Here is a 10,256-nt window from a genome sequence, read left to right as displayed (position 1 = left end):
CAACTCTTTTCATCATTCCATTTCATTTTAACTGTTAAAAAAACTTGGGTGCATCATATTGTTTCCTCTACTTTTGAACTTTCATAAAACATGAATGATTCAACAATTTTGCAGACGAATATATGAACAATCTATGTTACTGGCAAGAAGACCAACAGCCACGTCTCATGATTTTTAACATGCCGAACAAAACATCTAAATACTCCCAAATCATGCAGCAAACTCTACGAAACTTAGTTACAATAAAGGGAGGAAAGATAACTATTAGTCTTTTACGTTCACAATAAACCTAAGAAGTCTCCACTCTCCAGCTACATATTGGAGGTTGAGAGTTCCAGAGCTTGAGCGTGATGGCGGATATGATCCTCGATGAATGTCGCAATGAAGTAGTAGGAGTGATCATATCCAGGCTGTACACGCAAGAGGAGAGGCACCCCTGCACTTCGGCAAGCCTCCTCAAACTTGTGGGGTAGCAGCTGATTCTTTAAGAAACCATCAGCCTCCCCCTGCCCAAAATCAAACAAATAACAGGGATAGAAATAGTTATTGCAATTAGCTAAAGAAAGTTTACAGTGAGGATAGTTCCAATTTCTTATACCAATCACTAGTGCTTTTACCTGATCAATCAGGATAGTAGCTGAAAGATTGTTGTACTTGGAAATCAGGCAAGTGGCATCATATGCCTGCAAATTTCACGTCTTTGATCAAATTTTTTAGAAGATTTTGGATAGAGGTAACTATTAATTAGAACTTGATGTAAGACCTTACCTCCCAGTCAGATTCATTGCCACCTAAATAGTTTGAGAAAGCCTTCTGACCCCATGGACACTTTATTGGATTAGAAATTGGCGCAAAGGCAGAAACAGACTGCAGAAGAGGAACTAAAGTAGTTAAAGAACATAGATGGCAACTCAGATCAGAACCTGGGATCCATATTTAGCAACAAAACCATAAATAGAGAAAGCTGACATCCAAATACCTTATACTTGTCAAGGTTTTTTAGGTAGATTGTCAAAGCTCCATGGCCACCCATTGAATGACCAGAAATAGATGCACATGATGTATCAAGCTGCACAAAATTCTCAGATAAAACTTTTGGCAATTCCTTAACGACATAGTCATACATGCGCCAGTTCTTCCACTTCTCTTGTGTGGCATTGAGATAAAATCCAGCACCTGGATCAAGAAAAAGTGAAAACTCACTAAAATTTTAAATAGCAAAGATACTTCACATTGAACACCTACTTCCTAGTTAAGTTGTTTATACTAATACAGTAATCTTGACAGAGTGTTAAAGTTTGATAAGTTCAAATTGTCGATTTGACGTGAATAGTGAAGCTTGTGAGTTGTGACAAAAAACATGGTCTTGCGCACTAACAAATAGAAATTCCAGAGGTGACCTTTGGTAAGCAAATTAAGTTAGCAATTAGCCCGATAACACAAATTTACGATATTACGTCTCGACTTGAGTTTGCATACCTACTCCAAAGTCCCAGCTGTCTGCCTCTCCTTCCACATTAAGGCCTCCTGTAAGCATGAGAAAAAAAGAGAGAAGTATTCAATCGGTATTGAAAGTTCTAAAACCACCATGCCACTTAATAACACTTTGGAGGAGAAATTTCTTATTTCGAAAAAGGTGTGGGTGGGTGAGGGGGCACTTAATTCGAACCCAAATGCGATTTCCAAATTTACAAGTTTTAACTTCCCAAGCAGTCATTTACTGAAACAGAAAATTGGGTATAGGTACACATACACAAATTTCTTAAGTTTAGAGGAAATAGCAAACTTTTTTTTTGCTTTTCCTCCATAAAAACTGAAATTTGACATCTGTCTCAAATTTCAGACTGACTTTTACAATTTGGACCTCTTTTATTAGTCCCAACTAAAGAAACCAACTAGAAGCCAACAAAAAAAAAACTACGAACTAAATCAGTTACCAAAAGAGTAGTGGGTTAATCAAAATAACTAAAATTCATTCGAAATCTACAAAATTCCAATTAAAAGTGAGATAAATTTTTGGAGAGACCAAAACAATGTGGAAAACATCAACTTCAAAAACGGAAAAAATGTATGTTGATTACAACTAATTTCAATACATCTTTAACAATTTAAAATGCATCTCTCATAATTTTGAATAGCATGTTTAAGCTTTGTTTGATGTAATTCAAATTGTGAAATTGTGAAAAGACAAATGGTTTTTTTTTATATAACAATTGTATTATTTGATTGCAGTACATCTTGGAGCAATACACACGCACTCTTGCCTGATGAGTGGCCTCAATTGACAGACACACCTACAGTCTGGGCACATTAGATTTTAGTATTATTTATTTGTGGAAGAAATTGGCAGTTACAAATGAAAGGGTAAAAAGGAGAAATAAGAAATTTTAAAAACAGTTAATACACCCAAAAAGTGACGTGTTGCTAAAATTGGAGTAGAATCAAAAGATAATATTGGTCTTTCTCTACACAAAAAACACACTAAAGAAAGTGTCTAGAGCCCAATTTCTTATTTACTGAAAACAGGAGTAGAGATGCTATTTAACTGTTAAAGTTACTAAAACAACTCTTGTTATAAATGAGCTACAAAAGCAATACTAAAAACAGTTATTTCAGGATCAATGCTTACTGGGAGATGTATCAGGAGCAACTAGTGCAACACCCTTGCTGGAAGTTTACACGCTGGGCTCCAGATTTCTGAATGAAATTCTCGTCTGTGCACGTGAGACCTGAGAGCCAATAAAGTACCTGCAAGGAAAAATGGCAGCTAGTACCATATCAAAATAGAGATTAAAGAAAAAAAGAAAACCAGTTCAACATAGAGATCCAAGAGGTGATAACCGTAGAATGCCTATGCAAGAAAAGTATATCAGATCTTGCCAATAGAGATCACACGGGGAACATCATATTCTTTCAGTACAATACAACATACTTAACCTCAAAAATAATTAAGAACTGAAAGAATCATATGATAGTTTCTTAAAGACATACGCATAAGAATTCAAACAGTCCATGGCACATTTCCATACAAATCATAAAAGCATTTGTTAACGTTTGCAGAAACTTAAAACAAACCCCTAATAATCCGTATACTTCCACAGTTACAGTAGCAGTAGATGTCACAAGGGTACTCATTTTCTCCTATTTTGTTCTGTGTAGTGGGGGCCAAAGTGAGCCTCTGGGTCGAAGAGATTGCCCAATCAATATATTCACTCATTTCGCTTACTAAGAAACTGTAAATGTTCAGATATTCTAAAACAATTATGAGTCGTAAGAGGCATTTAGCTAATCCATTAAATATCCCAAGTTGGCGAGTGGGGAAACAGTGTGTATGAGCTTCAAATCCAAAATGTAGAATCAACATTTAAAGACTTTGCTAACTGAGTTTAAATAACCATACATGGTACACACATAAACGAATTTACATACTTTTGAGCCCAATTAACAATCAATTTGCATATATATCATACTTCACTCACAAATTTGTTAATTAAGCATTTAAGCCATTCCAACACAAACTGGGATAAGGGTCTGTTTATACATAAACAAAAAACACTTCTTTCACAATTGTTTGTTTAACTAAAATTCATGATAAAGTTTTCATTTTTACTTCACTTCCAAACAGCTACTTAAACTAATCAAGTTGGGCATCAAAATTTTAAAAAAAAAAACTTACAGGGAACTTGTGGGAAGGAGAAGGGGAAGGAGGGAAGTAAATGGAGAATGTCATGGAGCAACCCAAAACAGGACTATAATGTTTATATCTTTTGTTATAACCTTCAAACATCTTTGAACTGCTAATCTCATTTGGTTTCTGATCTTCCATCTCTCTTTCTTTAACTGATCTAAAAACAAGAGAAACAATGGAGGAGATGAAAGAATCAGTGATGGCTTTTAGAGGCTTTAGCTATTATTGGAGTTGGACAGTGGGGTACCCTTGTCTATTACTTTAATGACTAACATATCCCCTAGTTTTTCATATTGGATTGTTTTCAGTTTAAGGGTTAGTTATGTCAATATAAAATTTAGCAGCTGAATTATTTTTTTCTATTATTGATAATTAGAGCCAGCCCATTATCATGTTGTTGGCTATGACTTTCCAAGTCTTATCACTCTTACATCAATACATACATGTTTGTTTCTAAACTAATTGTAAATTAAAACAAAGCATTGATAGACTGTTTTTAGGATCAATGAGGATATTAACACCTAGACTCTCATAGGTCTCATCTTGATAATAACGTGGTTCCGGTTTTCAAGATCGAGTGGAGGAGTTTGCAAAGCCAGATCGGAGAACTGAGAGATTCTGAGGCAATAATGAAGGTTTCCTTGGAACTGAAAGTCTTCTTCGTACCGAGGGTGACCTTGATAGTTATGGATTCCGGGCAAATACATTCGGACGTCCATCCCTCATACCTCGAGAACTTGAATACCAAGAGAAGTTAGTTCCGTGTGAACTCGAGTGTCGGGTTGGATCCAATTCCAGATTATAATCCGAATCTGGTTGGTCGCTGTGGATACCTAAACGAAATAAGAGATATAAGGCGTAGAGACGTAACCCTCACTATGGTCGGGACTTGGTGGCCGGAACTGCCCCCTCGAGTTTCCATCAGTAGGCAACACTCTTGGGGATGAACGACCCTCCTGCGTGCAGTAATAGTCTTGTAAAAAATACAAACGAGCCTTTTGTCGACCACATTTGGCCATCACAACATCTATGATGGCTTGGCTGGTTATTGCAGATTGGAGAGTATTGTTGTTAGTGTTTTTCTTCACTTGTATACTAGCTAGCAGCCCGTCAAAATGGAGTGATTTTTTGCTCCCAGCGATATTGCTCCAAGGCCTCCAAGCGGACTCTAGAGCCAACCACCTGTCAGTAAAATAAGAAAGCCAGATAGCCAAAAACCATCGAAAATCTTGACTTCCTATTTTATCCCTATAAAATATAAAATGAAAAAGAGAGAAAGTGCGGCAATGGGCTTCTCGCCTCCTCCTTATTTTTTTTCCAGAGGAAACAGCATTGTTCACTGTTTTGAGTAAACACTACAAATTTTAATTTAGTAAAAAATATATATGATATCAATATCACAATTACCAAACTGAATCAAGGTTTGATTTTAGTTGTGAATGAGCAGAACTTGATGAATACAAGGTAGAGTCAAACTAACTTCGATCAAGGAATCAATGCATCAGTGGAGAAGATGAAGAGAAATTCTATTTTTATTTTGATATAAGGTAAGGGACAAATTAGGAAGTTGGAAATAAAGTCGGTTAAGTTCTGCTAGGGTCGGGTTTCTAGTTATGATGGATGTGGTTGGCTCTAGAGTCCCCTTGGAGGCCTTGGAGCAATATCGCCGGGAGCAAAATCCTTTCGTCAAAATGCGTTATATAGAATGTCCCGGACATGGACATGCGATATTTGAATTTTGAAGTTGGTGACAATGTCTACAATCTTTGCGTAGTCTCGAAAAACATCAAGTTGCGTGTGCCGCCTCAGATATATATATATATATACTAGTGTATGCGCTCTACGGCCCGGCCGATGATGTCTCGGACGCGCCTTCACGGGCTACCCCCTAACGCTTCGGTGAGCCGACCCCCAACCCGCGATGCCTTGACGACTTGTGGTGTGACCCCAGACGCCCATCAATGCCTCAACACCCCCACGGTGCTACCCCCGACACTTGCGCGCGCCCACCCCCACCCCGTTATCGCCTCGACGCTTCGCCGACCTCGATGCTCCACAAGCTCATAGAAAATATTGCTTTGTTGGCCCATAAGCCTGTAGAGAAATAGGCCCATAAACAGACCCAGCAGCTATTGTTGACTTTGTTGGGAGAGAGAGTTTTGAATATTGATTGTTCCATCAAGTTAGATGAACCAGGCTGGAAAAAGGTTAGATCTTCCACGTCATAAGATGGGAGAAAGAGTTATAGCCACCGGATGGGGGCTCTGCGGGCTCCACACTGCTGTGTATTGTTATATAGATAGAAAAGAACCAGCAGACCGATAGTGGAGGATGGCACGATATTCTACTGGTGACAAGTGCTGCCAAATCGTTCATGGCAAATAGGGAATCTTTCGCACGTTTTCTGATTGTAAATTTGTAATGACCATCCAATAACTGCCAAATCCTCAGTCAACAGCAAATCCAACCTGTGCCAGGTTATAAATACATTACAAACTTTTGATTCAAAACATGCAGAGTGCAAAACCCCACGTGCATCTATCTATATATAAACAGAAAAAGTAGTTATATATAACTTCTTTTACCTGTCTCAAAGAAGGGAAAGCAAGCTAGAATCAGAAACTTTTCCGGCATGTTCATCAAAACCAGCCATCTCTTGTTTATCACCTCTTTCTTTCTCTCTTCTCAGCTCCTTCCTCATTTCACAGCTTATGGATCAGGTGGATCAGGAACTGGTATGTAACAGTTTCTTGTACAATTATGTAACACTTTTGTTTTGTTTCTTTGCTTATAATCATATTGTGGCAGCTTGTTGTATGGTCAGAACAATGGTTATTTTCTATTTCTAACGTGTGTTTATTTCTACATTTCCACTTTGTTTTTTGACAAATGCCCATCTTATTTCACCAGTTTCTTGTTTTCATAGGATCTTTCATATTTATTAATGAGTTTCTTGTTTTTTTTTTTTTCTTTTTGGAATGTTAATGATGCATGTTACTACAATATCATGATTCATGAACACCCATTGGTGAAAACTATGTCATCTTGTAACATCTAAACTAATTCTTTTTTCTTACAATGCATGCAATGATCATACAAAGCAGAGGAAACAGAGGATGAAACAGAGTTCTCGTATGTAAATCATCCTGAAACGGGGCCTGAGAAATGGGGAAGCATCCGCCCAGAGTGGAAACTTTGTGCTAATGGAAAAATGCAATCTCCAATTGATCTTCATAACACAAGGGTGGTAGTCATACCTAACTTGGGAAAGTTGAAAAGAAATTACAAGCCAACTAATGCTGCAGTAAAGAATAGGGGGCATGATATTATGGTAAAGCAAATCACACACCTTTTTTTCTTTCTTTGGTTATCTTGCATATTTGAAACGTTTCAAATAACAATGAAATAACATTGCTGTATATTCAACCTATTTAATTTCATTAATGCACATGCTTGTCATCCAAGAAGCTATAATATGGTTTATGTATGGGTGTTATCGAGTATTCTGAGTGTGTTAGAAAGACCAGTTTTCTTTTTTATTTTTGCTTCAATTCTTCATTGAAATGAGTGTCTTGATCAGATTAAATGGAATGGAGATGCTGGAAGTATCAACTTAAATGGAACTGCATATTACTTAAAACAATGTCATTGGCACTCGCCGTCGGAGCACACATTCAATGGAACAAGGTCTGTAAAACTGTTTGGTTATTGGGGGTTATTTGTTTTTCTAATTTAAAGACTACTTTTGTGCTTTTAATTCTTACAGATGCACTTTTGAATTGGTTCTTTACTTGCTCCTGCAGGCACCAGTTAGAACTACACATGGTTCATGAAACTTCTGATGGAAAAATTGCTGTTATTGGAATCACCTACAAATATGGTCCACCAAATCCTTTCCTTCAACAGGTGATGAGTATTTCCTATTTTGCATGAAGATAATTTTCTTGTCACCGTCCTTTTAAAAAGGTATTCATTCAAGTTTGAAAAATGGCTTGTTATACCATCCATTAATTCTTAACGCCAAATTTAGCTTGTTTGAGTCTTTGAGATGAGCAGATAGAGTCAAAAAGAGATCAAGAACGATAAAAGAAAAGGTCAAAGACACTATTTTTGGAATGTTCTCCATGGTGATTTGTCGACTTGCTTACTATCAAAGCATCAATATGTAGATATAGCTGCATGAGTGCATGTCTTCAAATCAATAGTCTATATATAGGTTCCACCTTAAAAAAATGACATCGATGATCGATCCACACAACAGCTGTATAACTTGGTATGATGGTATTTATCAATTTAGGAAGGACAATTATGATGATCATTATCGTAATAAAGCTCCAAAATGATGGGGAACGCTGATGAATTACTTTTTATTTTTGACTTGGTATAGATAATCCCCCATATTACTGAAGTTGGAGCAGAAGAAAAAGATATAGGAATCCAGAACCCTATGTGGATTAGGGCGGGAAGTAGAAAATATTACCGATATATGGGCTCTCTTACCGTTCCACCATGCACTGAGGGTGTCATTTGGACCATAGTCACCAAGGTATGACCAACTGATACTTCATTATTCCCTAATGATGATTTTTCTTCATAACCACGCACTAACTCTATTTTGTACAATGTAGGTGAGGACAGCTTCAAAAGAGCAAGTGATGGCATTGAGAGCAGCTGTTCATGATGTAAGTTCTTGAACTGGGATGCAGTTAGTATTATTGATAAAAACCTATAGTAAATCATTGCATGCGTTTTATCGTACATATAAATTCTATCCGTTTGTTCTTTCAGGATTCTGAAACAAACGCGAGACCAATTCAAAAGCGTAAGGGAAGGGATGTTGGGCTAGCCAAAAACTGAATCATGCTTGATGATCTGCACAGTTAAAAATTGAATCATGCTGATGTACCTTCTATATAATATGTATTACCATTTATTCATACGGACAATTGGTTGCCATTGGCTTGTATAAGAATAGCTTGTGTACCTTCTTTATAGGCTACTATAATATATTAGAAAGCTGTCAGTGTAATTGAGCTATCGTAGAAAGAAAACAGTTTTACGATAATTTAGAGTGTTGTTGCAGCCTGATGGTGCTAAGTAGCTTAATTAATTGCTGTAGCCACCACTAGGAATTTAATTTGATGAATTTATTTAGTTACCACCGAGAGAACGTACAGGTATCACAGCTCTCCCATATACATAACTGGGCTAACTCAGCCAAGGCTCCAAGAGATGAGCCACACTCACCCATTGCTGCCTTAGTACCATTCTGCCGTCTCATAGTTCGGACCCTCAGCATGTTCCCTTGGCCAGAAACCATCAACTCTCTAACTCGTTTCCCCACTTCACCCATGTTTACAAAACCATCTTCTGAATCTTCCATGGGCTAAGCTAGCTTCATTTCCTCCACTAAAATCGCTATATTGATCCTTTGCTCTGCATATAACGACCAAGCAACCATTGGAACACCTGCAGAAACAACTTCTAAAACCGAGTTCCAACCACAGTGAGTAACAAAGCTACATACAATATTTTCTACTTGTGGTGCTCAAGACTTGACCACTAGACCTGTGCCGGTCATCTTATTCAAAGACCCTGCAGTTAATATATCATTCAAACGAGGCTCAGCAGGTGTTGTAAAGTTCTTTAGGTTATCTTCATAGGATGGACTAAGCACCACCCACGAAAATCTCTGACCACTCTTCTCTAACCCAAATGCAATTTCCTTCAATTGTGCTTTAGAAAACGATCCCAAACTGTCATGACGTAAGAACAGAACACTTTGACTCAGTTGAGTGTCAAGCCAACTCACACAATCGTGAGCTTCACCATCACATGCAATCCATGGTCCGATGCAAAAAATGGGTGGCAACGGCCAACGGAGAATGTGGGACACAAAGCCCTTCAGATATCACTTTCAAAGCTCGTGGGTATAGTAGAGCAATTCGAACAACTTGACAGTGATTCCTTTGGTCTTTTGATTTGGGAAGATGGGAAGAACATAATAGGAAGCCTTGGTAGGCTTCATCAGTATGATCAAGCACTGGTTTTGGCATATGAGAAGGTAACATGGGAGGTCGTCCAGGGAACTGTAGAGTGGTATCACGATTTTTCATAATATTAGTGATGTTTTTGGCAAGTGTGGAGAACTGAGGTTTCAATGTGGGTTGAATGAATCCTTCGGAAGAGAGATAACTGGAAGCCGGTAGAAATGTATAGATAGCGTGACTTTGGATATACGATCAGCGTAGAGAGCAATGGAGTTGGTGTTGAAAGATGGAGCTTCCCTAGCTCAACCATGGAGATCAAATGGCCTATGGCAAGGGCAGGGTATAAAACTACAGTGTGCTTCACCATTTCTGCTAACTTGCTATGAAACTACAAAAGTGATGAATAATTATCAGACTACCATAGTCGTATACCGTGTATAGGGTAATAACACGTCGGAAGTCCGAGGAGACTTTACTAGCAATACCTTTCTCTGTGTTATGTTGGCTATTGATGAGAACACAAATGTTTGGTCAATTATCTTTTGGATCTATATGTTTGACCGATCTGGACATTTCAT

General features: G+C 37.8%; 2 protein-coding genes and 1 pseudogene across 3 annotated transcripts; 1 reads left to right on the top strand and 2 right to left on the bottom strand.

The window, feature by feature from the left end:
- Positions 1-58: 58 nt before the first annotated feature.
- LOC147484201 (S-formylglutathione hydrolase-like) lies at positions 59-3,914 on the bottom strand. Its single transcript, XM_086577620.1, is given in 8 exon segments — positions 59-506; positions 618-683; positions 769-867; positions 980-1,176; positions 1,480-1,527; positions 2,630-2,675; positions 2,677-2,748; positions 3,677-3,914. Coding segments are annotated over 8 exon segments (873 nt in total). The 5' UTR covers positions 3,827-3,914; the 3' UTR covers positions 59-311.
- A 2,296-nt stretch (positions 3,915-6,210) lies between these two features.
- LOC147484200 (alpha carbonic anhydrase 7-like) lies at positions 6,211-8,764 on the top strand. Of its 2 annotated transcripts, none has more exons than XM_086577067.1 (7): positions 6,211-6,423; positions 6,790-7,019; positions 7,269-7,375; positions 7,492-7,594; positions 8,076-8,234; positions 8,317-8,370; positions 8,477-8,764. In XM_086577067.1, the coding sequence occupies exons 1-7, from the start codon at positions 6,321-6,323 to the stop codon at positions 8,543-8,545; spliced, it is 825 nt and encodes a 274-aa protein (XP_086433193.1). In that variant the 5' UTR covers positions 6,211-6,320; the 3' UTR covers positions 8,546-8,764. The 2 variants fall into 2 exon arrangements, with proteins under 2 accessions (XP_086433193.1, XP_086433194.1); XM_086577068.1 differs by having other exon boundaries at positions 6,212-6,423; positions 6,793-7,019.
- LOC147484199 (anthocyanidin 5,3-O-glucosyltransferase-like) lies at positions 8,739-10,165 on the bottom strand (annotated as a pseudogene).
- Between the last annotated feature and the right edge of the window lie 91 nt (positions 10,166-10,256).

The sequence above is a fragment of the Coptis chinensis genome, chromosome 8 (assembly GCF_015680905.1).
Source record: "Coptis chinensis isolate HL-2020 chromosome 8, ASM1568090v1, whole genome shotgun sequence".
NCBI lineage: Eukaryota > Viridiplantae > Streptophyta > Magnoliopsida > Ranunculales > Ranunculaceae > Coptis > Coptis chinensis.
The sequence above is the reverse complement of the archived record's forward strand: the minus strand, read 5'-3'. Positions and strand labels throughout refer to the sequence as shown.

Bases quoted from the DNA above. Each gene is read 5' to 3' on its own strand.
- LOC147484200 (XM_086577067.1), top strand. From the start codon at position 6,321: ATGTTCATCAAAACCAGCCATCTCTTGTTTATCACCTCTTTCTTTCTC. The intron at 7,595-8,075 runs GTGATGAGTATT...GACTTGGTATAG, and splicing joins CAAATCCTTTCCTTCAACAG to ATAATCCCCCATATTACTGA. The intron at 8,235-8,316 runs GTATGACCAACT...TGTACAATGTAG, and splicing joins TTTGGACCATAGTCACCAAG to GTGAGGACAGCTTCAAAAGA.